This window comes from Xiphias gladius, chromosome 2 (assembly GCF_016859285.1).
Source record: "Xiphias gladius isolate SHS-SW01 ecotype Sanya breed wild chromosome 2, ASM1685928v1, whole genome shotgun sequence".
Taxonomy (NCBI): domain Eukaryota; kingdom Metazoa; phylum Chordata; class Actinopteri; order Istiophoriformes; family Xiphiidae; genus Xiphias; species Xiphias gladius.
Genome location: NC_053401.1, coordinates 13,458,519 through 13,484,739, shown reverse-complemented (window position 1 = coordinate 13,484,739; position 26,221 = coordinate 13,458,519). Strand labels below are relative to the sequence as shown.

The 26,221-nt window shown below is 39.5% G+C and overlaps 2 protein-coding genes across 7 annotated transcripts; both read left to right on the top strand.

Annotated features, from left to right (window-relative positions):
• The first annotated feature begins 266 nt into the window (after window positions 1-266).
• On the top strand, window positions 267-11,766 carry LOC120797940 (fibulin-1-like). 2 transcript variants are annotated; one of them, XM_040141764.1, is made up of 17 exons: window positions 267-465; window positions 782-890; window positions 2,093-2,228; window positions 2,413-2,566; window positions 3,308-3,376; window positions 3,544-3,633; window positions 4,621-4,758; window positions 4,990-5,127; window positions 5,228-5,371; window positions 5,539-5,661; window positions 5,787-5,912; window positions 6,244-6,363; window positions 6,585-6,716; window positions 7,073-7,196; window positions 9,948-10,087; window positions 10,464-10,604; window positions 10,734-11,766. In XM_040141764.1, the coding sequence occupies exons 1-17, from the start codon at window positions 411-413 to the stop codon at window positions 10,871-10,873; spliced, it is 2,079 nt and encodes a 692-aa protein (XP_039997698.1). In that variant the 5' UTR covers window positions 267-410; the 3' UTR covers window positions 10,874-11,766. The 2 variants fall into 2 exon arrangements, with proteins under 2 accessions (XP_039997698.1, XP_039997708.1); XM_040141774.1 differs by lacking the exons at window positions 9,948-10,087; window positions 10,464-10,604; window positions 10,734-11,766 and adding an exon at window positions 7,540-8,724.
• Window positions 11,767-12,906: 1,140 nt separating this feature from the next.
• Window positions 12,907-25,772, top strand: atxn10 (ataxin 10). Of its 5 annotated transcripts, none has more exons than XM_040141786.1 (11): window positions 12,907-13,097; window positions 13,624-13,815; window positions 14,174-14,259; window positions 14,355-14,451; window positions 14,614-14,778; window positions 14,931-15,011; window positions 15,324-15,480; window positions 15,707-15,824; window positions 16,095-16,324; window positions 21,983-22,046; window positions 25,494-25,772. In XM_040141786.1, exons 1-11 carry the CDS (start codon window positions 12,952-12,954, stop codon window positions 25,673-25,675), a joined length of 1,518 nt encoding a protein of 505 aa, XP_039997720.1. In that variant the 5' UTR covers window positions 12,907-12,951; the 3' UTR covers window positions 25,676-25,772. The 5 variants fall into 5 exon arrangements, with proteins under 5 accessions (XP_039997720.1, XP_039997736.1, XP_039997753.1 ...); XM_040141802.1 differs by having other exon boundaries at window positions 12,918-13,097; window positions 16,140-16,324; XM_040141819.1 differs by lacking the exon at window positions 12,907-13,097 and adding an exon at window positions 13,125-13,275.
• The last annotated feature ends 449 nt before the right edge of the window (window positions 25,773-26,221 follow it).

Below are 26,221 nucleotides of genomic sequence, written 5' to 3'. Positions count from 1 at the left end.
TCTGTTAAGTTTTTTTTCTTTTTGCCCATATGGGGAGCTTCCCAAACTTAACCACCTTTTCTTGAAATTTAATTAGGTTACTCATCTTCTAACCAGGCAACATCTGCTTTGGACTAATTTACTGTGCGCACATTGTCGCATTATAAATGCTGTTACTGGCGGTGTTTTAGTCATCCAGTAGCCCTGAACCCAGCTCTCTCTACCCCGCCCTCATCGACCCCCAAGTCTCAAACCCTCACAAGGAGAGATCTGTCTGCCGTCTTCTGCCGCCTTGACTGAGATGTCCTCCTTCCTCACGGAGCAATTTTTTACAGGAGACGCACACCGTCCACCGCTGTGATTCAGCCGCTATTCATAATAAATCATCGAATCGTAAAGTTCTGACCATTTAACGGGCGACACTGAGTCCGATGGCGCAGTGGACGATACTTTTGTTTCTTTTATACGGAGTTCTGCATGGGCAAGGTAGGAACATCGATTAAGTTTGGCTTCAAGGTGCAGAATTTGGTCACATTTTGAGACTTTGTAGTTTAAATTGTGATAATTTATTTAATTTTGGGAATATTGTACCCTAAGCTCAAGGGTGTGCAGAAGTTCAACTGGAACCTTTTTTTCCATAAACTAAAACTAAATGTATCTGAGAGTGTGAGCCCATTTTAATTAAATCTGAGGGAGTCACTGGCACTCAGTTGCAACCTTGCTGTTTTTTTCCATTTACTGTGCTGCATGCATGTTTCTGCTGTCAATTTCTAATCGTCATGCCATCGTCCCAATGCTGCAGAGACTCAGGCTCCCACTTTACAAGAGTGCTGTCAGGATGGGCGGTATCGGGCCCTGGGAGGACATGACTGTACAATCCTCCCCCTCATCTCGTCCTCCCACACCTGCAGGTAAGCAACACCTGCTTTCTCCAGCAACCTTGGTCCCTTGGAGGGTCTCAACATGGGGCACAGGCATGGCCAGATCATGAGAAAATGGGCTCCCTGGGCACAGAGATAGTAGCAAGAGACTAAGGTTCAAAGAAATGTCTTTTTTGTTCTTTTTGTAGTTGCATTGAATCTCTGTACTTGTTTTGCCTCTCGTTGTAGTCATTTTGAGAGTCTTTATAGTTGTTCCATTGATTCCCCAACAGCAAATGTCAAAAGTCACTTCAAACAGAGAATCTGGCCCAGGGGCTCACTTATCCATTGGGCCCCTGAGCCTGTCTGTTAGGCCCATTCAGTAATCCATCCATGGGCCAAGGAAGTTTCAGTACAGGGGGTCCAGGAAGGGAATACATGTGGATTATTGTATTCTTATTTCACTGGCATTATTAATTGGTATAAAATATTTCGTAACCCATATGTAACAACAAAAACATTAGTTATCATTCAGCTGTTCAATGGGGGTCCAATTATACTACACTGGATAAAGAAAAATATTTAAGTGAAAGTGTGGAATTTTGGGTCGTGTGCACCGTTTGTGGATACATGTGTGTATCCTTTAGGCCAGCTTTTGTGATGGTATTTTTAAAAGCAGGAAATACCCCTGGGGCTGCAAGTCCCAAATCATCTCCCCAGCCCCTCAACCATTCATCCCACTTCAGGAAAGAATTGCCACATAACTACATAGTAAGTGCAGGCGTTAAGTGGTCCCCTGGAGCATTTTAACAATAAAGGGCCCTGTTTGACTTACAGAACTTGGAGGTGTTGATTGATGAACTAGAGGAACACCTGGTCAACACATGGAGGTCAGAAGAGGGAACATTTGCCAAGGAAGGCAGAATTTAGTCCTTAGCAAAATGAAGCATTTTCTAATATAAAAAGGTCATTAAAGTTACAAAGTAGCTTTTTATGGTTACATTGTATAATATACTTAAGTTATTCATACATATATAGCTAAAGTAGGTTACTTACTGTTGCAAGCAAATCTGCAAGATATTACAACACAAACAGTCAGCACTGACACTGAAAGTCAGCTGATCAACTGTATATAATATAAATAGAAGGCATTTCTTAACATGCTTCTTATCCAACTCTCTCCTCATAGAGCAAAGAGTGCAGTTACTGTTCTTGATGAGGTTCTGTGCGAAACGTCTGCCATTTATTTCCAGGATTGCCCAGGAGCAGTGCTGTGCAGCAGCAGTAGTAGACAAATTCTGTGACAATGGCATCGAATTGGCCCAAGGGCAAGGGGCCTGTGAGAGGCCCTTCTTCAAAGGAGGCCCCTTGGAAACTAAAATCTCGAAGGTGGCTCTCTTTCCTGATGTCAATATCTTCAACATTTACACACCTTCTTATTGTTATGCACACAGACAGCACACTTAGCCCTTTACAAATCATCACAAAATGTGTGTTTCTTTTGAGAAAATGATGTTTGAGATACAGTTTCTTCTTCTTTTCACCTTTTTCATTTTGCTGTCTCCACATTTAGATGTGTTGTGATTGCTGTGTGCTTGGCCTGAGTGCAGCAACCTGGGGTTCGAACTGTGAGCTTCAGGGTCTGTTGCTGGGGAGACAATGTGCATACACAGCTAAAACTTGCTGTGGCAAAAACACAACAGAAGAAGTCAAATCAAATGCTGAAGGTAAAAGACCCGAATAACCTTCTGCTTTCAGTCTTTTGTGTCTTGATTAGCTCCACTCTGTCTTATCATGAATTTGACACTCAAATCAATGGATGCAGTTGTGAAACAATCAATAAAAACGTGGCCATTTGCAAACAATAGGTGCCAAATGACCTTTAACACAGTATGATTTTATTTGCCCTGGGATCAAAACTTTGACACTTACCGAGATTTCATGTATTTCACAAATGTTAAGGGTAAAAGTGTTAAAGAAGTAGGTGCATCACATTAAAACAGGCAGCATTTTAGGAGCAGAGAGCAGCATTATTTAAATAAAGGCCTTGATGAATGGCACTGGTATGGCAGCTGTGGAGCAGATTGCTTCCCACAATCAAGACAGAGAGACTGACTCGGTCACGGGAGTATTCCTTAGGCCAAGCTGTAGACACCCTGCCAAACGGTGACTTGTCTTGGCTTGTAGCTTTTATTGCCTCGTTGGCTTCAGGTGAAAAAAACAAACATGTGGGAAGCACATATCTGCAAAAACACTCAATTTGTGAAGAAAAGAAAGTCACTGTCTTGCTCATGTAAAGCAAAGGCCAGAGTGATAAGAGCATTGAGAAATTTGTGGATTTGTACTGTGTGACAAGGTGTTTGACCCCTGTCCTTTTTAGTTATGCTGGGAATTTGATTGCGTCTTATGTTTGGAAAAAAAAAAAAAAAAAGTCACACAAGGTTGTAAAGTGACTGTTTTTTCTATAGTTCCGGCGACACCAGACCCTAAGGCCAGCATTACTGCCAACCCTCCAGAGGTATTGGACACCTGTAAAGGTTTGGCACCTTCATATCTTAATGTGATCTCCTTCGTTATAGTAAGAGCTGTAAGAGCCTCTTGGTGGCTTTGTCCTCCATCCTCCAGTGACATGATTCCTGTGATTTAGGGCACACACTGCACACTGTGATGTCTACTTCCTAAATTGTCTCTGTGCTCTTTTCAGACTCCACTTGCTCCCAGCTGTGTGTAGGTAATGGTACATGTGCCTGCCACGATGGTTATCAACTGCAAAAGGATGGAGTGACTTGTGAGGGTAAGTGATGTAAATGGAGGCATGACTTTACTGCAGATCTTAAATGCAATCACTTACTTCTTGAATCAGGGATTTTCAGTACTTAGTGGCATGGCTCAAGGGACGACAGTGTTGGTCTGACAGTTGAAATTTAGTAATGAGGAAATTTGATACACACCTTGATGTCGTCCTCAAGATGAATTGTAATCACTCAGCCCCTTAAAGGATAACTTCACATTTTTCAAGTCTATCTTAAAAAAAATAAAAGTATGACCATATGTATATTGTGGTGGAAGAAGTACTCAGATCCTTTACTTAAGTAAAAGTAATAAGTAGTACTATTAAGTAGTATTCATTATGCACAATGTCCCATCTCAGAATAATATATGTTATTGGATTTAATTGTTGATGCATTAATGTATTCAATTATGCATTTACTTTATATACTGCTTGGTGAACAGTGGATTTACCCGGGAGATGAATAAAGTCCTATCTTTACCTATTATAATACATTATAATTTATTTGTTGATTATATTTTGTAATATTAATCTGAAGTAACTAAAGTTACCAGATATATGTAGCTAGTAGACTAAAAAGTACATGATGTACATGAAAGTACAGTAGGCTAATTGAGTAAATGTACATTCCACCATTGTATATTGAAAGAGTTACTCGTCACTGTAATTGTTCCTCTTGTACATACTGGTGGTGAAGCAATGCTTTCCTAAAGCAATTCCAATGCGAGTTATGTGGAAAAACCACAGTGGAGGAAAAGCAACACAAAAAGGAGGGTATTTTATATTAAAAAGACTAAAACCAATTGCAGTTCCAACAGCTTCAGTTGTGCTTTGTGTTTAGTGCTAAATAGCAAATGTTAGCATGCTACACACTAAACTCAAATGCTTCTTCTTCTTTATTTACCATAAAAATAAAATGTGGAAGCACAATCTACTGAAAATGCTTTCATATACTGATTTTCTTATTTTTGAGTGGATTTGTCTCCTCAGATGCTAATGAGTGTCTGATGCACAGTCACAACTGTGTCTTCGGCCAAGTTTGCATTAACATGGAGGGCTCCTTTCGCTGTCAGAGGGAAACCGGCTGTGGCACAGGGTATGAACTCAGAGACAACAACAGTTGCCAAGGTAAAAAGTCAGGAGCACTGTAGAAATTATAAAAACAAAATCCTAATCACAGTATAGGAGGCTGTATTTGCCGTGAGAGTGCTAAAAATCCCTTCTAATCCTGCAATAATACTTTCTTGATATCAAGTTGTTAAAACATCCAAGATCGTTTACAATATGTTATGTAGAACATTTGTTCACACAAGATTTAGGCATAGTATATTTATGCCATGATGATCTTGCACGTTCCAGACATTGATGAGTGTGCTTTGGGGGACCATAACTGTGGACCAGACTTTTTGTGCACCAACACAGCAGGCTCGTTCCGCTGCCACCCAAAGGAGAAGTGTGCTGACGGTTTCATTCAGGACGCCGTCGGCAGTTGTATCGGTGAGTTTGGTGTCACTCTCAAGTAAAAACACTCCACAAGTAAAAGGTGAGCTGGTTTGCTGAATGTGTTGTTATTTTTTTTTTTTTTTTGTCTATTTAGATATAAATGAGTGTGTAGCCCATACCAGTCCATGCCTACCTGGCCACACTTGCATCAACACAGTGAGCTCCTACACCTGTCGCAGGAACACAGTCACCTGTGGACGAGGTTATCATCTAACTGAGGACGGCACACGCTGTGAAGGTAGATACTGTCACAATAAATGTATTTGCTGTGTGTAAAGTCTCAAGTATTGTGTCTTTGGCTTTAAGACATCATTGTATCAGCTTAATTTCCCCTTTTTAAACTAATTCGATGTTATTCCCCTTCCTTTGTCTCTCTTCCACTTGCTCACCTCTCTCCTCTTATAGATGTAGATGAGTGTCGTACAGGCAATGTGTGTGGTGGCCATGGTTGTGTGAACTTTGTGGGATCATACCGCTGTGAGTGCAGAATTGGCTTCATGTTCAACAGTATCACCAAACAGTGTGAAGGTACTGTATGTACTTTTTCTTTTAATAATAATATTGTGTCCTATATCTATATAATTTAAGTTTGCATTTTTAGATCAACAGTATTTTAAATCTCTAATTCATAACCTTTTCTCTGTGTTCTTTAGATATCAATGAGTGCAGGCATTATCCCGGACGACTCTGCGCCCATAAGTGTGAGAACACAGAGGGGTCCTACCAGTGTAGCTGCACCACTGGCTTCAAACTCTCCTATGACGGCAGAAACTGTGATGGTAAACTGAATTCATTCATTAAGACTTTAATTATGCCTGAACTTCTGTTAAACACTAAATTCATCCAGTTAGATGATCCAGCATTTTTCGTAGAATGTTATTCAAATGCGTAGTATGCACCAAGTAAATAATGGGACTTCTGCTCTTAAACAATAGGCTTCATAGATATTTGTTCCTTACTCAGGGTAGAGAAGTCAGCAACTGGGTGAAGAGTAGTTTTCTTGCAGTAAAAAGTAGGCCCTTTTAGAAGTAGAAATGCTTCTGTGTGCTGATGAAGTACAAATTCTAAGTTGTGAAGAAACATATTGTACCTTTGCCTGTATGCTGACAGATGTGGATGAGTGTGAGGCCAACCCTTGTAGTCAAGAGTGCGTCAATGTCTATGGCTCCTACCAGTGCTACTGTCGCCGTGGTTACCAGCTGAGTGACATCGATGGGATAACCTGTGAAGGTACTGTTGGTCTTTATGCTGCTTAGTGGTGGGATACTAGTTGATGATACAGCCACATCCTTTGTTATTGCTGCAAAGTAGAAGAAAATTATTTCTTGGCTAGAACTTGGAAACTTTAATATGAAAAAGTTACCATCAGCTCATTACGGTATTTTTTGCAGGGTAACTCGGGTATCACATATATATGATACTAACCAGCCAATCTCCTCTACTCCTCTCAGATATTGATGAATGTGCTCTGCCTGCTGGAGGTCAAGTGTGTTCCTACCGCTGCTCCAACGCCCCAGGAAGTTTCTACTGTACCTGCCCACCTACTGGCTACACACTCGCCCCCAATGGACGCACATGTCAAGGTCAGCAGATAAACCTTGACCTCCACAGATTTCACACATGATCAGTTTTCACCATTTAGGCATCTCAGAATCACCCCTAGGAATGATGCAGAAAGTTTGACAAGGGGGAAATATATACCTATTTAGGATGGAATATTAATTTAAATATTTATGGTGTATTTTGAAAAAGGGCAGACAGTAATATGGAGTATACAAGATGTGCAATGCAGATGCAGATATATGAAAAAATATAGATGTGGTCCTTTTATGTCAGAGCTTGTCCACGCTTCACCATACTTGTAAAAACTAAACTGTAAATTACTGGTGTGTTATTTTTTATTAAATATCTAACCTTTTTTTTTCTCCTATATATTCAGATATTGATGAATGTGCAGCAGGGAGCCATACCTGTTCCGTCTCTCAGAGCTGCTTCAACGTCCAGGGAGGATTTCGCTGCCTGTCCTTCGAATGTCCTCCAAACTACCGGCGAGCAACACAGGGGTGAGAGCTAATGGCTACTTGGTCAAGACAAGCTGTTGAAATGAAAGGGTTGATTGTCCTGAGCTGTGCTTGATGCATCTTACTCGTCTGCGGTTTAGAATTAAGACTCCATCCTATCATCTTTCTCATTCTAAACTCTTTTTAATTTTACTCTATTCCCTGTGATGTACATTTGTTTGCTTTTGGCCAGCTGCTGACATTTTCCTGCAGCTTCTGGTCACAAACTCCTATCTCACTTTCCCTCTTTCTTTCCTTTCCCTCTTTTAGCATCTCTTTCTACCCACGTATACCGCCATTTCTGCCCTCCATCCAATGAGCCCTTCCTTTCATTTTTCCCTTTCAGCCGTTGCGAGCGCGTAACTTGCGAGTTCACACGAGATCCTGCGTCGTGTTTCTCACTTCCGCTGAGAATCTCCTTCTACAACATCAGCTTCCCCACCAACACACCCATACCTGCTGATGTTTTCCGGATGGGACCCTCCAATTCTGTTCCGGGAGACGAAATGCTTTTGAACATAGTATCCGGTGATGAGGAGGGATACTTCATCGTGCAGGAACAGGCCCATGGAGGAGTGATCTCACTGCGCCGTGCCTTGTCTGAGCCCCGGGACTTCTTTCTGACCGTAGAGATGAGGCTTATTCGTTACAGAAAAGCACATCTGTACATGGCCAAGATTGCTGTGTTTGTCACACACGAGCCGCCCTTCCGACCCTCTACTACGTTGCCATATAAGAAGTCTTTGTGATATTTAGAGGAGCCTTCTTGAATATTTCAAGTCTGTCCCTGTTTTGTATTCACCAATCATGAATGGTTTTCATTTTCATCCATCCTTTTTTTTATACTGGGGTCATAGCTCCCACTTTTCCATCCACCCTTCATTGCAGTTTATAAGCAATAAATCTTTAATTCTTGTGCTCAAACATGACGCTACAGAAGTTTGTTATAATAAATTTGTGTTTATTTAAAAAATTAGTTCATTTTATTACCAAGTTAACTGCTTTCTCATTTTCTCAGCATCCATTTGTTACATTTCCTATTTTTTATATTTCGGCTCATTATTTTTTTGTAATGCATGGTGGCTATGAAATTGTCATTAACTGCTATTATGCTCTGGATGGAAGGACAGAGTTAGATATTTTATATGATTAAAAAATGGTTTATTGAGAAAAAAAAGGACATTTGTTATGGGAAAAAAAAAGAGATTTCCCTTAAAAGAGTACTTTGACTTACTCACTGTCTTACTGAGAGTTAGAGATTGATTCCTCTCTTGTGTCTGTATGCTAAAGTGTAGTAAAAGGAAAAAAACAAGAAGATGAGAAATTGATCTAGTTTATTTTAATTAAGCTGTTTTAACTACTCGCAATGCCTTTTTGTTATTTATTCCAGAATATGATTTGGCAGTAGGTATTAGGAATATCAGGACATTTCACTTACCACTAGATGGGGCTCATTAGATCCTGAAGATCTCTACAACACTGTCAATATGTGCATTAAGGATTGATGGCAGCCAACTCTACCTCATGTCTCTGTGGCAGTTTCTTTTTATTTGTACTTTCTATGTGTTTGGAATTAAAAAGTGACAGATAAAAATGGCTTTTCACTCTTTAATATCTAAGCACATATAAACACACCGGCAATGGTTTCTGCCACTACTCTCGTGCTTCCTCCGCTGCGGTCATTTTTAATGTAGAAAACCAATTTTTCCAATGATCTGTTCCAAGTGGCTTCACCATAGGATCAAACACGCCCCGCATTAGTGGACAGCAAGAAAAATAAGCGTGGCACTTATTTATGGGCACCTGGGGCCCAGCCAACATGGGGGCTCAATTAGTGGTGGAGCGGCATTACAGCTCATATGATGGATGGTGCTTTTAGTGTTGGTATTGGGTGGTTATCAGTTAATTTGCTGTAAATTATACCAAAAGGCCAGTAGTTGTGTTGGTCAGCTAGATAAATGCAACCAGACAAGTTTTCCACTGTTCCATTTCCCCCCTGGTGGTTTTTAGGTTTTGGTGTGTATAGAACTGATTGAAAATGCAAAAATATGAAGAATGTGACTGTAATTCTCCAAGATCCTTGGATTATATAATCACCTAATGTCCAAAATGCGAAGTTAATTATTTTATACATGTCAAAATAGTAAAATGCTTTTTGATAAGATTTTTTTCTTATTTTTTAAAAACACTTTTTACAGTCATTTGGAAATGCGTTTCTGCTGAGCTGATAGTTTTCCTTCTTTTACAATGTGAATATGATTTCACTGGACTAAATCAAATGACATTAATTCTTACATACCCTCTGCCGGTTTTCTACCAGCCCGTTTTTTTCTTGGTGATATTTCACTGGTGTGGAATACCACACAATCATCTCTGTGGCTTTGGCCTGCGGCTTTTCGCGAAACAACTTGGACTCACCTGCTTGCTGCTAATTATGCTCTTGCTGAAGTTTTTGAGGTTATATTTGAAAGCGCTACTGTCCTCACATTGGGGAACCCTCACAAATACAATTCCAGGGTTTGGAATCAGGGTTTGGACTCTATTTAAGGCACTCGTCGCTTGGTTAACCATAGAGGTCTATGGGGCTATTCAGGTGTTGCCAGGTTTTTTATTGCTCAACTCAACTGTAGAATTTTCGTCAAACGTTTTTCTTACAATGCTGATGTATAGTGTATCCATATGCCTGTTTTCCTCTTCCCTGGGCAAAAGTCATAAATCCTGTTTTTTCCCCTTTTGAATCTATGTCCCTCTCAGATCCAGACAAGTTTCAGCCAGTGTTCGTTGTATTAAGGCCTGCCAACCTAACGACATCGGCTGTGCTCTGGACCCTGTCCACCTCATCACCCACACCGTCCTCTCTCTGCCAACCTTCAGAGACTTCAGTAAACCCGAGGGTACAGCGAAGTAGAATAAAATACAATTCTTAGGAAGAGCTTTCTGATGTCTTTGCTTCCTCAACATTTACAGTTGCATATGATTGTATAGTATGTGAGTTTGTGTCTATGACGCCAGTATGAATTTGTTCTAATATTCTGTACCATATTATTTAACTCAGTAGCTTGTTATAGCACATTCTAAAATTATTTGCAGCCTCATTGAAATAAAACTTTCCATCCACCAACCTGCAACAGCGCATAAGATTCAATTACATATTTGAACCCACAGAACAATGTTTTAATCATAGCATAAATATTTGATTTGAGGAACTAAATGCACTGTTTGTTTGCCTCTATCAGACTAATGAAAACTTTATACCAATTTGCCCTACAGATATAGTTTTCCTGCGGACAGTTGTGGCAGCTAACCCTGCATCTATCCCTGGTGCAACTGATGTTTTCTTTGAAATCATGGCTGCAGATGAACAGTTCTCTTTTGAAGTGTTGAGGCACTCCCACCAGGGCATGATTATGGGTAAGAGGAGAGAGTATAACTTGGAAACAGGGAATCAATCCTTTATCAAATCCCTTACTATATAGTATATACTAACATTTCATTTACTTTTTTGAATTGTCACTAATCCCATTCTATGTCCTCCCCCAGGTGTTGTTCAGCAGGTGAAACCTATCATTGGCCCCAAGGATCTTGTATTGGAGGTGGCTATGAATTATGTCAAGTCAGAGGTTATTTCCCATTGCAATGTTGTCATCATCCACGTCTTTATCTCGGAGTTCTGGTTCTGAGCTGAGCTAAGAAGGGAATGAAAATACTACATTAGCATTACAACATGTAACTTGGCAAATTTTATTTAAATATAGTTTTGATTATTTTGGAGATACCACATTTATTGTGCCGAACATTTAAAAGAAAAAAAACTCAAAGGTTAATGATGTTGCTTGCAAGATTTCAATTGCAGATGCACTGAATTCAGTTACAGTGGCAGTTTGCTACCCATTCAGACCATAACAAAAGGTCTTTGTCATTTCAAATCAATTTAAAGATAAAATATGAGCACATTATCGAAAGATACTGTTACCAAAAAAAACATGTCAACCTGCTGGTGGTGCTAGAGGAAAGTCAAGGGATCACCAAAATCAAGAAAATGTATCCTCTTGAGAACAGGCAATCCATGTAACAGTTGGCATAAAGTATTTGAGTCTGGACCAAAGTAATGGAACAACCGAACAACCACCATTGCCATCCATAGATCCACTCTGCTAGCACGGCTAAAAAGTTACTTTTCAAGCAACAAAACAGACAAATTTTTCACTTGATACCGCTAACTCAGATGTGTTGAATGTTACATGCCTTTTTACAAGAGTGGAATAAATAAAATCATAGATCAACAGGGTAATAGCCAGCTGTCAACTCCTTAACCACCGTCTTCTGTGTTTAATTTGAATTCAGACTTTGTTGTCATGAGTGCCACTATGATAGACTGTTGGTTAACCTGTGGGACTGTTTTATATTTGATCCATTTCATCTATTTTCACAGACCAGATGTAACATGCTTCATTTGATAATTAAATTGATTCATCTATGGACTTGCTTTCAACATTGACTGTGTTTTGTACCATCAGACTGTACAACCATCTGGGAATAATAAAGAATCAGTGCAGTTTTTTGTGTTCATGTTTTGTACTGAATAGAGCTAGCACTGCAGACTCAACCAGCCGTCTTCTAGTTAGCATAACTGAGGTTTCCAAAATAACTAAAATCTGATAGGATGCCCTATTTTTTTCTGGAACTCAACTCTTCAGATTCCCAATCATACCTTACCACTTCCAGTTTGTGAGGATATTTCCAGTTATTCAGCTCCAAGAATGAATAAAGGGAATCCTATACTGGGAATGTCTGGTTCTTGGAATACCTCATCTTAAAGCTGACAAATTGCTTGAGGTTGATACCTCTTACCGTCCATAATCTACTCTCTTCTACATCAATCTGCCTTTCACCACTGCCATGCTGTGCTTGGCCAGTGAAAACACAGGGGACAACCTTACGGAGGAAAATCCTGTAATCTAAAATTCCCCACTCTACATGGAAATCCCAAAGGCTTGTCCTGAGGCTTTTGTTGTTGCAGCTGCAACAATTGTCCCGCATAACTGTCTGGGCTCAGTGAAATGATCTTCAGACCTTTTAAACAATACTTCAGGTGAATTGATTTAAGATGTGGCTGCAGCTGCATTTTATAACCTGTGCAAAACTTCTATCTCAGACGTTATTGGGTGTATTATTGTGGGGCATGTCTAAATATAGCATGAGCAATGATGATAATGCCTTAACCAGTGATGGATTTACTCCAAGTTTTATGTTGTGCTAGCAATTGATTGGTTTTCTTTTACTTCCTGTGTGGTAAATTTTAGAATACGTGTTGCATATTTGATTAGATAAAGCTGTGCGTGTTTTACGTTTCATTTGGCTGCAAGTCAAAATTCCCTTTGGGACAATAAAGTTGAAGTTGTCAGTCACACAAAGGCACTACAGTTTAGCTAAACTGGTGTATTGGTTATACTAATTCATTAATTAATAGCAAAAATTAAGGAAACGTTATAGCCTAAAGAAAGTAAGCAAGAAGCAGCTTCTTCTTTAATTAGTAATCTTACCGAAATAAGTATCATCTCATTCCCTGCTACTTTTAGTCCTGTCTTTAGTCTCTCTCTATGGATAGCACTGACACGTTACGTGCTCCACTCTGTCTCTCTGACAGCAGTGTAGGCAAGAAGCTGTATGAATACAGCAGCACATGCTCTGACTCCGCCTTCGTCCTGGATTGAACCAATAGCGTGTTAAAATTAAGACGGACGTCCCGCCCATCCGCATGAAGCAGGCAAACATGGCAGCGCTCAACAGCGGCAACTTGGACATCTCAGCGTCTCTCGCTGGCATTTTGAATGAAAAACACTGCCCTGAGCACTTGCAAGTTTTAAAAACATTTACGGCTGCGTTACGGGACAGGGAATACAGGTGCGGACACAGTCATTTACTGCTTTTTTAAAATAGAAACTAAGGGTGTTAGCTTACCGGCTAAGCTAGCCTGAAGTCCAGCCGTCAACTACGCACTGTCAAATATCACGTCCAGCGAACTGGTCATTTGTCTACTATTATCCAGGCCAATTTAATTCCGTTACTGCATTAATAAAATGTAAGTTTGGAAGTTTATTCAACAATATGACTTCCGCAGTTTTAAGACAAAATGCAATAAAGCTCTCCTGCTACTCGGTAACAATGACGATAGATATTTACATTTACATGTTTAACAGCAGACATTTTGAAATGTCACAGCAGCAAAAGCTCAGGTGGAACTAACATTATTAATGATGCCATTGTCCCAGCAATTACTGAAGCTCAAAGTTAGTAGCTGCACCTGTGTCTGCTGTGAGAAGTTTCACTCCACATGTCCTCCCTTAATGGATTCCCAGTTTGGTAACCACTGCACTAAATTAAAATTGCTGTCGTCCTTTTACTTTGATGGTAAACTTTGTGTTCTTAGGGATGCCGTGGAGGAGCAGGCTTTCTCCCGTCTTTTGAAGGTCCTGACCAGGCTCAGTAGTGAGCTGCAGGCTGCCAACGGAGACGACGCGGACATGCAGTCTGTCGCCCTGCAGCTGCAGTTGATTGCTGAGTGCTTTAGGGCCCAGAGGAACTCTTGCGTCCAGAGCACACGCAACCAGAGTCTGCTCAGGTAATTCCAGATACAATGCAGTGTTACTGAGATAGTGGGAAAGAACAAGAAAATGTCAGGGTGGTTTTCAGCTACAGAAATTCTTAGTTAAGTAGTTGTCATGATTTATTTGACAAGTTAATTTGTATGTTATGGTCTCAGAAATTCTATAGATTTTAATCAACATGTCTTTGACAATCTTAACAAGAATTCAGTGTTATATTTTGCAAAGCTTTAGGCTTTATTGCAATGCTTTTGTATTAGACTGCTCATGTTATTATGTCCACCTGCCTTTTAACTTCCTTTTCAAAAGAAATAAGCAAAGGAGCAACTGAACATACAGTTAGCACAAAATAATCAAATTCTGTTTTTCATCTAGGGAGCTTGGTTTCATTGATGTATCCCTTAAACTCCTGAGCTTCCTTCAAACCACAAATTTGGAGAGCAGAGACGGCATATTTGAACGTAAGTCCTAAATTGGGTCATTGATAATAATAAAATCAGGTTCAAAGTGAAAGTTTTTAATATTAACTTTATTTAAATTATACCATGTCATCCAGCGCTCCGTTGTGGGATCCAGTTCCTCGGTAACTTAGCTGTCGAAAACCAAGTGTGTAAAGATGATATTTGGCAGCTGAGTTTCCCAAATCTTCTCCTGTAAGTTGTGTGGGACACATTAAGAATTATGTTTGTATATCAGCAAATGACACTATTTTACACAGCTACTTCAGAAATAAAGATTGTAAAATCATTATATTTTAAACGATGCTTATTAAAAATTTTTGCCCTCACAATGAGTCAACCCAAACATTTGAACAGGCAGCTGCTCAATGCTGATGATGAGAAGACAGTGAACTACGCCTCTATGCTACTCCACACATGTCTGGATGAAGCCAAAGTGGAAGAACTGTCTGAGCCGCAGAACATCCAGCTGGCACTCAGGGTGCTGGAGCTCTGTAGGACTCAACCTGAACTGGACTGGACGTAAGTGTGAGAGTCTATGATGGTGTGTGTTTAATACAATTATTAGTTTATATGTTTAAAGAGTTTACACTGTGTGTATCGTTTCATGGGATTGCTGTATATTTTCTGCTACTTTCTAGTAAAGGTTTTATTTGTTGTTTATGAATTTACAGGGTACTCATTGCAACCCAGCATTTCCTTAAGTCTTCAGCTCTGGTGGAGAGCATGTACTCAGGGATGTCTCACCATGAAAGGTACTTTACTTTTAATATAGTGACAGACAGATACACAAAGATGAATAAAATGTGTCACGATGGACATATATCTCCCACAAAAACAGACTGATAAAGAATGCTGATAAAGAAAGTTTCGTTAAATCCCTACTAGAAGACCTATGGGATCCAGACCAGTGATTTTAGTGGTACTGATATTGCAGAATAACCAGTGATGTACCCAGAAAAGTAAATACTATCTGTCACAGAATACTATGAAGTACAGATAGGGAAAGTTGATGTTTAATACTAAAAGGTACTCTAGATGTGTCTGAGAGATTTGTGTGTTTTCAGAATTACGCTGCTAGAGGTGCTCTTTGCCGAGCTAAGAGAGGAGGACTCAGAGGAGTGTGGCATTCCACCCAGCGTGGCCAGTTTTCTGGCTAGTTCCTTCCAGAAAGATTGTGGCGCTGTGCTGACACTTGCTACTGGTTCTGCTTCCAATGATGAGGTACAGATAGATAGATAAACCACATCAAAGGACTTTGATTTAAACCATGTGAAAATTTTGACAAACTTTTTTTCAATTTTATTTTAAAAGACCACAATCTCAGTTTTTTTTTAAAAAGGGAATAGACTTAGACTTAGACTGGGAATGCTATGGGGAGAAACTTGCTCTTTATCTCCCACATCCTTTCTTTGTGTGACAGACACCTGTTGGTTGTAATCCCCTGTAGGTCCTGCAGGAGGCATTGATGGTGATTAGTCTGCTGGACGTTCTGTGTGAAATGACCTCAGACCACAGGCAGTTCATGTTCCTACAGGACCACCCTGACCTTCTAGTGACTACTGTTGGTAAATAAAAACACACACTCGCACAACCTCTCTGACCGGGTCCCCAACTGCAATCTGTGGGTCAGATTTTGCTGGTTTAGTGTAAATGTCATCTGTACGCCATAGGCAGTCTGTGACACAAATCAATGAATTGAGTACTTAGACAACATGTCTAAAGTAAGTTTATCCAGATTTCAAATTCCATCATAATGAGTGATTATTTTTAACGGTTTAAATTTAAGATTGGGGTAAATTAAGTGACTTTTTTTTTTCTCTTTCTAAATCTTTCAGCTTTGTTTGTTTTTCTACTTTTCACCCTTTACATTCTCCCTACAGAGCTCCTGGAGCAGGTGCATGCCATAGGGAAGGCCAGTAAAAATATTTTCAGTGCTGCTCAGAACTTCTCCTCCTTCAGTGGAGATGGAGACTCTTCCTCCCATTCTCCTGTCATCAGCTTCAAGGCTCACCTCATCCGGCTGATAGGAAACCTCTGTCACAGCAATACTAACAACCAGAAGAAGGTTTGGAATGGATGGGTGAAAAAACAGATTAATGAAATGTCAACCTTAATGGTGTAACTAAAGACTGAGAATGAATATTTGTGAATTGATATTAAAGTTAAATTAAAAGTTGAACACACTGGCATTAAACCATAAAGCCCAAATTAGTGAAAATGTTTTACAGTCTTGATTGAAATGATTGGCACTCCTGAATTTTAAATACAAAACTTAGAATATCTTAAATAAATGCAAATTAACCAGTTTTGAATAATCAAAATTTTTTAAAAATGTACCTCAGACACACTTATTGGCACCCTTCCCTAATATTTGGCTGAAGAACCTTTGGCAACAATGAGAGCCTCCTGAATGTTTCTTGTAGCCATCTAGAAGCTCCTATCACCTGTTTGCTGGTAGTTTCTGCCACTCCTCTATTGGTATGTGTTCAAGATCTTTTAAGTTTGCAGGATTCCTTTTTGCAATGGCAGATTTCAGCTCGCCCCAAAGGTTTTCAATGAGATTTAGGTCAGGACTCATTGCTGACCAGTTTAAAACATTCCATCTTTTCCTTTTCGACCATTCTTTTGTGTGGCTGAATGTGTACTTTGGGTTGTTGTCTTGCTGAAAGACCCAAGACCTTTGCATTAAACCTAGTTTTCTGACACTGGGTAACACATTTCACTCTAAAAGGCCTTGGTAATCTTCTGATTTCATCAATCCTTTGATACATGCAATTCCTTCAGTACCAGATGCACTAAAGCAGCCCCACGGCATGATAGAATCTCCACCATGTTTTACTGTAGGTAGGGTGTTCTTTCCTTATGGGCTTCATTATGTCACCCATAAACAAACTGATGCACTGCATTCCCAAAGAGCTTTACTTTCGTTTCATCTGTCCATATAACATCATCCTAGGAAGGCTGTGGCTTATCTATGAACGTTTTTTGCAAACAATAGTCCTGCCTTTTTGTGCCTTTCTTTCAATAGTAGTGTCCTCCTTGGCCTTCATCCATGGAGCCCTAATTGTGTTTGTGCGCGGCGTGTGGTATAGGCTGAAACCACCACTTCAGATTGCTCCAGGTCAGCCTAAAACTCTTTAGATGTCTTGCGTGGTGTTTTTTCCACAATCCGCATCAACTTTTGCACACTTCTCTCATTGGATTTCTTCTTGGAACCATGTCCTGGAAACAGTTTAATGACACTGAAAGTTATTGATAACATTACAAACTGTTGTAAAAGAGATTTCAAGAACATCACCGATTACCTTGTAGCCTTTGGAATTATGTTTTTTGATAATAACATTTCTGATGCCCTCAGACAATGCTTGTCTTCGCCATTGTGAAGAAAAAAAACTGGAAACAATCAGGCCCTTTTTTTTTAAATGCAGTAAAACCATCAATCATTGGTAAATTCAGGTCATGTGAACACTAAAAATTAAGCAGAGGTGAGTCTTTTTCTTTTTTTGTTTTTTGAGAAACATTTAAATTCAAAAGGTTGCCAATAACTGTCAAGAATAAAAAAATTTTGTCTCATATTTCACAATACGAAAGCACTTTTTTGTTAATTAAATATTCTGATTATACAAAATTGGTTAATTTGCATTTATTTCTGAAGATTTTCTAAATTGTGTAATTAAAATTCAGGGATGCCTATAGTTTCAACCAGGGCTGTACCCAGGTTCTCTGGTCATTTGTTTTGATTTGATTGTACTTTGGTCCTCAAATATGCACAAAATGTGCTTTTCTAAAGCTATAAACCTACTGCCATTTCACATGTTGTAATGCTGCTGGTGACCACAACGATTTCTGGTTGGCCACTAATAATCCCTGAAACCATTAGTATGTATTAAAGCCAACAAAATTAAGATTAGGGCAGAATCTATTAGCTGATGGACAGAAAAATAACCAACAATTTTGATAGGTTTTTTTTGTTTGTTTTTTTTTTTAGGTAAGTGTTTTTTTGCTTTCTACCTCTTAAAATGTGAGGATTTTTTTTTTTGTAAATTGAATATCTTTTGTGTTTTGCACTATTATTCTGACAAAAGAAGTTATGTTAAGATGTCATCATTGGCTTTGGGAACTTGTGATGGCCATATATCAGCATTATCTGTTAGATTTAAAATAAATTGTAAAAATGACTGACAGATTATTCAGTAATAAAAAATAATTGTCAGTTTCAGCCCTATTATACAGTCAGGTATTTGGGAAGTGACACAATTTTCATAATTTTTGCCTCTGTACACCACAATTGAATTGAAACGAAGCGATCAAGATGTGACTGATGTCTCAACTCTCAGCTTTAATTCAAGGGGTTTCACAAAAATATTGCATTAACCATTTAGGAATTACAGCCATTTTTATGCATCATCTCAATTTCAAAGGCTCAAAAGTATTTGGACAATTGACTGACAAACAGTGTCATGGCCAGGTGTGGCCTGTTCCCTCAATATTTCATAACAAATGAAGCAGATAAAAGGTCTGGAGTTGATTCCACGAGTTGTATTTGCATTTGGTAGCTGTTCATGGGAACTCTTAAATATGAGGTCCAATGAGGAGGTGTTGCAAATGACGCAGGCCATTGTTTGGGTTTGTTTTCCAATCAGACAGATAGCAAAAACCTTAGGAGTGTCCAAATCAGCACTTTGGTAAATTCTTAAAAGAATGCCGCTGGTGAGCTCAACAACACCAAAAGGCCTGGAAGGCCACGGAAGACAACTAAAGTGGATGATTGTAAAACTTTCTCTTTAGTTAAGAAAAACCCCTTCACAACATCTATCCAGGTCAAAAACACTCTTGAGGAGGTAGGCTTATCATTGTCAAAGTCTACAATCTAGAGACGCCTTCGTGAATGTAAATACAGAGGGTTTACCACAAGGTCCAAACCACTGGTAACACTCAAGAACAGAGAGGCCAGATTAGACTCTGCCAGAAAACATCTAAGAGAGCCTGCTCAGTTCTGGAACAAGATTCGTTGGACAGATGAAACAAAGATTAACTTGTACCAGACTGATGGGAAGAGAAGAGTGTGGAGAAGGAAAGGAACGGCTCCTGATCCAAAGCATACCACATCATCTGTCAAACATGGTGGAGGCAGTGTTATGGCATGGGCATGTATGGCCGCCAATGGAACTGGGTCACTGGTGTTTACTGATGATGTGACTGCTGATAGAAGTAGCAGGATGAATTCTGAAGTGTATAGGGCTATACTATCTGCTCAGATTCAGCCAAATGCTGCAAAACTGATAGGACGCCACTTCACAGTACAGATGGATAATGATCCAAAATATACTGCGAGAGCAACCCAAGAGCTTCTCAAGGCAAAGAAATGGAAAATTCTTCAATGGCCAAGTCGGTCACCTGACCTCAACCTAATTGAGCATGCTTTTCACTTACTGAAGACAAAACTGAGGGCAGAAAGACCCACAAACAACAAATGAAGGCGGCTGCAGTAAAGGCCTGACGAAGCATCTCAAGGGAGGAAACTCAGCATTTGTCGATGTCCATGGGTTCCAGACTTCAGGCAGTCATTGACTAAAAGGGATTTTCATCCAAGTATTAAAAATAATCCTTATAATTATGTTGGTTTGTCCAATTACTTTGGATCCTCTGAAAATGGAATTTGTATAAAAATGGCTGCAATGCCTAGACAGTTGCTGTGATATTTTTGTTAAATCCCTTGAATTAAAGCTGAAAGTCTACACTTCAATCACATTTGGATGCCTTCGTTTCAAATACATTGTGTTGGTGTACAGAGGCAAAATTACGAAAACATTGTCACTGTCTCTGTCAGGAGATTTTTTTAAAAATATATAATTTAAAGAAAGGAAATGTATAGAGGCCATTAATTGTTATATACATATATATTTTTTTTAAATTTATATATATTATTTATTTATAAATAAATAACCCCCCCCCCTCCTTTTCTCATCCACTTGGTCTGACCTCTAATGGGATCTGGGGCCTCTTAAGGGTTAGTGAGCCCTACTTCAGTCTAAGACCAGGGTCAAGGTCAAGAGAGTGTGTTCTGGGAGGTCCTCCTGGTCTTGCTTTGAAAGATCCATCTATACACCAAATTAGCATCTTTAGAGTGCAGGTTCTAGTAATGGGCTGTTGTGTCAAACCACAAGATCTCCTGAGGACTGAGAATAACTGAGGAGTGCAAATTAGTGTAATATCTAATGGGGCATCAGGCTGTGTGTTCCTATGACTGCAAGTTTACGAGTTCTTTCAACACAACTGTTTGGTTTTGCACTAAAATGTTCAACATTCCCTTCCTCGTGATTTTATCAGTTTGTCTCCGTCGCCATCTGTCAGCATCTCACTATTAATATAAAAAACAGATAATAAAGTGGATGGGGAGGAGTTGGCCTCTATCTATGGCACGTTATAGACTCAGTCCTACTTAATAGAACCAGATTTGTGGAATGCTTGTGGGATGGCCACCCTCAGTTGCCCTCTCTGTAAAATTTATGGATGCTGATCCGTGGTCTGTCAGTGGTCAGAAATCACCCCATATCTGTTTTCACAAAGATCTCTTCCAGTAAACCAAATGTCATTCTGTTCACCTTTGGGAGAGATTGTAATTTAAGAAGTGCATGCAAAGCACTGAACTGCATGTACCGGGCTGAAGTCAGGGTCCAGTCACTTGTTATTCATCTCTTTATGGATTTGGACATAATGTTAGCAACTTCAGACAATCATTCTGAAAGTGGAAAATGCAGACCTGGGTGCTTGTGCAGTGACTTTTTTTTTCTTTGATAGTTGAAATGACATTTCCATTTTCTGAAACTCAGCATTTGGTGTTCTGGAGCTCCTACCATTATATTTGAAGGGTAACCACAACGTCATGAGGAGGGCAACAGTAAGCAAGGACAATAATTAAGCCTATAGAATCAGACAAATGATATAGAACAGATCACCCTGTTGTGACGATCACAGACTAACCCACAACCACACTGCTACTTTTGCAAGGTTGTGAGGCCCTGCTAAGGACAGGGACACTTAGGTTGAAATGTCTTTCCTTGATGAATTTGTACTTATTTGTTTTCTTTTTAAACAGTGATTTCTGGCTAGACTGCACTGTTTGACCAAATCCTACAATTCACTGAAATGTTTCTATGTAAGAATAGCACTGATAATGAGAGCTTTCGCTGCTCTGTTTTCACTGAGAATGGGCAGTCTGTGCTTGTGGTATGTTTGGTGCGTTTTGTTTTGTGTTTTGTGTTTTGTTTTTTTTTTGTTTTTTTTGTTTTGTTTGTTTTTTCAGACCACAGGAAGCATGGACATTAGACTTGTGTGTTTAAAAAGCTAAACCTATTTGTCCTTTTATTATTACACTAACCTCTTGCTTTGAAAATGTTATGAAAGGCTAACATAACTTAAATGTTGTTTTTTGTAGATGTAATTTCAGGTTTTTCTATCGTCCAAAGGTAGTTTTTATCAAATCAATCAATAAACCATGTGTCAGGCCATTCTGTAATAAAGTCACAAAGAAAATTTTGTGTGTGTGTGTGTGTGTGTGTGTGTGTGTGTGTGTGTGTGTGTGTGTGTGTGTGTGTGTGTGTGTGTGTGTGTATTTGTCTGCTGGAAAAATGTCAGCAATGCCAAACGCAATCAGGAATCAAAATTTGATCCACCTATACCAGTCGATTCTTTAACATCTCACTGAATTTATTTTCCTCAGGTGAGAGAACTGCAAGGCATCCCCCTCATCTTGGACAACTGCAACATAGACAGCAACAACCCATGTATCCTTTGTCTGATCTGAAAATACAATCATCTTTCTTTGGATTCCAGATTTTTTTCCCAAGTAATTTCCTGACTGCAGTCAGGTACATAAGTATTTGGACAGTGACAAAGTTTTCATAATTTTGCCTCTGTACACCACAACAATGGATTTGAAACGAAGGCATCAAAATGTGATTGAAGTGTAGACTTTCAGCTTTAATTCAAGGGATTTAACAAAAATATCACAGTAACCATCTAATGGCTGAAAATCCCTTGCAGTCAATGACTGTCTGGAACCCATGGACCTCCACCAATTCCTGAGTCTCCTCCCTTGAGATGCTTTGTCAGGCCTTTATTGCAGCCGCTTTCATTTGTTATTTGTGGGTCTTTCTGCCCTCAGTTTTGTCTTCAGTAAGTGAAAAGCATGCTCAGTTAGGTTGAGGTGAGGTGACTGACTAGCCATTGAAGAATTTTCCATTTCATTGCCTTGAGAAGTTCTTGGGTTGCTCTCGCGGTATATTTTGGATCATTATCCATCTGTACTGTGAAGTGGCGTCCTATCAGTTTTGCAGCATTTGGCTGAATCTGAGCAGATAGTATAGCCCTATACACTTCAGAATTCATCCTGCTGCTTCTATCAGTAGTCGCATCATCAGTAAACACCAGTGACCCAGTTCCATTGGCGGCCATACATGCCCATGCCATAACACTGCCTCCACCATGTTTGACAGATGATGTGGTATGCTTTGGATCAGGAGCCGTTCCTTTCCTTCTCCACACTCTTCTCTTCCCATCAGTCTGGTACAAGTTAATCTTTGTTTCATCTGTCCAAAGAACCTTGTTCCAGAACTGGGCAGGCTTTCTTAGATATTTTCTGGCAGAGTTGAATCTGGCCTTTCTGTTCTCTAGTGTTACTAGTGTTTTGCACCTTGTGGTAAACCTTTTTGTGTGTACATTCACGAAGGCGTCTCTAGATTGTAGACTTTGACAATGATAAGCCTACATCCTCAAGTGTTCTTGACCTGGCTAGATGTTGTGAAGGGGTTTTTCTTAACTAAAGAGAAAGTTTTACAATCATCCACTTTAGTTGTCTTCCGTGGCCTTCCAGGCCTTTTGGTGTTGCTGAGTCTGCCAGTGCATTCCTTCTTTTTAAGAATGTACCAAATTGTTGATTTGGCCATTTCTATAGTTTCTGCTATTTGTCTGAGAGGTTTGGGGTGTTTTTTTTGTTTTTTTGTTTTTGGTTTGTTTTTTGTTTTTGTTTTTTCAGCTTAATGATAGCTTCCGTTATTTGCATCAACACCTCTTTGGACCTCATATTTAGAGTTCCCATGAACAGCTACCAAATGCAAATTCAACACATGGAATAAACTCCAGACCTTTTATCTGCTTCATTTGTTATGAAATATCAAGGGAACAGGCCACACCTGGCCATGAAACTGATTATCAGTAAACTGTTAAATTACTTTTGAGCCTCTGAAAATGAGACTTTGTAAGAAATGGCTGTAATTCTTAAATGGTCAATGTGATATTTTTGTGAAACCCCTTGAATTTAAGCTGAAAGTCTACACAGCAATCACATCTTGATGGCTTTGTTTCAAACCCATTGTTGTGGTCTACAGAAGCATGCCTAGAAGTCATTTTGGTGATTGTGTCTCTTATTCTGGCACTTTTAGAATTGGATTTGGCATGTTTGCGAAGGAAGGTTGGTGAGTTTGCAACCAAAAATAACTGCTGCATCAAGCTTTGATTGCTGCAGTGTGTGCAGGCTGGCCAACCAAACATTGAAATTTGAACATAGCCTTATTCAGCACCTTTCAGTTCATCTTTGCCTGCAGCTGTTCAACGGTGTCAACTGATTGCTTTTAAATGGTACTTTTTGTTTTGAAAAGTGTTAAAGTCGAGTTTGTTGAATACACTGGAACTGTGGCGTTGTAGCTAAACTAGTTCTAGGTAGCACTGATTTAGCAGTTTTTTAGGTATACCAGAGCAATTTAATGCAATCCATTACAATAACCCTGCAATAAATTGTTTTTTTTTTGTTTTTTTTGTGAAGCTTTCTGTATAATGTTCAGTTTTTCTTGACACTGTGTCAGAGACATTAATTCAGTTCTATGGTAATTATTTAGACCACAGTGGTGCATTGTATTACATTGCATTTTGATATGTGTTTCTAATGTTTTATTAGCCCCTGTTGACATACACAAGGGGGGAGAATATTATAACACTTCTGAATATGATGCAAGCCAATACAACACCACCACTTGAATCTCCTTGACACATGGTCAACAAAAACAGAACAGTGAAAGCCTAACAAAGATATGATTTATTGAAGGACTGTTGTTTTGGTTTGCAATGGATTGCACTGGTCTACCTGATACAGTGATAACTCTGTACTGTAAGTGGAGTGTCTGCTCCTACTTCAACTACGTACAATCAGCTGACCAGCAGACCATGACCTTGAACTGGAAGGAGTGTACATATGTGCTTTTAGTGCCCTATTAGAGTACACACTTATTAACTGACCTTCAACCGCTGAGTCGTTCGTATCCCCAGACACCGCTGGTTATCCTGCTACCAGTTGGTGTTAGTTTGCTAAAGAGAGGGTACTGCGCCAGGCTGTCTTTTAACCAGGTCAACAGTCTGAGCCAAGCCTTTGTCCTCATGCCCCCCTCCCATAGATGCTTACACACACAGACACACACACGCTTCCCAACACTTCCACCTTTTTCATGTAGTAAACATTTGTTTCTCTTCACGGAGAGATTGTCAAACCAAAAAGAAGTTTATTGGATTTGTGTGTGAAACTTGAGAGGGGGAGTTGAGTTTTCTATCACAAAACTTAGCCTGTCCGCAAAACTTGTTTGTTGGACTTTTTGCGTACTCAGCGACATGAGGCAAATATCAGGCTCTCATGAGTTTGACATCCTGAGTTTGACGCTGAAAACTTTTGTCATAGTGTATGTTGCTTGTTTCACTGATAACCCCTCTACCAGTCTACATTTCAGCTGTTTTTTTTTTTTTTAACGTATGCAGTTTTTCACGAATTTGACTTTGTAAATGCATCTTATTTTACAACTGTTTGCACATAATCATGTCTAGCGTTAATTATTAATTTATTTGTTGTTTAGGGTGCAATAAAAGTGGTGCAAGTTGTAGTGTCAGGTTTGTAGTAATTTCAATTGATATCAGGACATGACAAATAATTTTTAAACCTGACAAAACTTGAAGTGTAAGTTTTGAACTTGACATATAAAGCAGAAAGGAATGAACTTTAGGTATTAGTAATAAGCTATTTTAGTATTTTTTTAAATAACATAATTTATTTTTCCCATTGATGTTTCCTTCATTAAGGCAACAACCAATGCCTAAAAAACATGTTCCGAAACTACCAGGAAGAACCACAGCATATTTAATTCCCTTGAATTGAAATTCTGATTTTGTTGTCCTTAACTGGATGCCTCTAGTCATCAGCCAGTGGGCAATCTTCACCATCAGGAACCTTCTAGAACACAACACGCAGAACCAGGAGGTGGTCGCCGACCTAGAACGCCGTGGCCCCGTTGACTACTCTGCTCTCAGGGAGCTTGGTTTCCTGGTGGAGGAGCGAGATGGAAGCTTGCTGCTCAAACCTGTGAAGAAAGACTAATAAAACCTTGGAGAGGCAGATAGGAAAGGAGACAACCCATAAGCAGATCTTCATGTGAAGTAATTGTTTCGAAAGGAATAAAGTACATGTGCATACACTTGTGTGAACATGTACTGTTATTGTGCTACAAGCCATCTTCATGTTACCTAGTACTTAAGCTTCATATGTGGGCGAGTGACTCGTTCGCTTTCAAACATAAGTTTGTCTAGAAAAATTGACAGCCACAGTGCCGATATAGTAAGCAGAATAGTGCTTTTGAATTAGATATTTCTATCAGAAGAATATGTGTAACTTATTATTATACATCTGTACTGCTAGTACTTATGTTCAGATGGGCCATACAGTATTCTTGACACACAAAAGGCCCATAGGGTCCCCTTGGTACAAAAGCAGAGGTGAGGATGTCAGGAGCTCTTGTTCTGTCTTGACCTGAGCCTGTGAAATGAAGAGTTTGGGACAAGCAAGCTCATGTTGGTACCTTTTGGCAAGGCTGGTGCTTTGTGATCTAATCCAAAGACAAAGAGCACCACAGTGTCCAGGCTTTTC

Coding starts and splice junctions, on each gene's coding strand:
- LOC120797940 (XM_040141764.1), top strand. CDS start 411: ATGGCGCAGTGGACGATACTTTTGTTTCTTTTATACGGAGTTCTGCAT. Junction 5,372..5,538: donor GGACGGCACACGCTGTGAAG/GTAGATACTGTC, acceptor CTCCTCTTATAG/ATGTAGATGAGTGTCGTACA. Junction 5,913..6,243: donor TGACGGCAGAAACTGTGATG/GTAAACTGAATT, acceptor GTATGCTGACAG/ATGTGGATGAGTGTGAGGCC.
- atxn10 (XM_040141786.1), top strand. CDS start 12,952: ATGAAGCAGGCAAACATGGCAGCGCTCAACAGCGGCAACTTGGACATC. Junction 15,012..15,323: donor GGGATGTCTCACCATGAAAG/GTACTTTACTTT, acceptor GTGTGTTTTCAG/AATTACGCTGCTAGAGGTGC. Junction 22,047..25,493: donor CATAGACAGCAACAACCCAT/GTATCCTTTGTC, acceptor GGATGCCTCTAG/TCATCAGCCAGTGGGCAATC.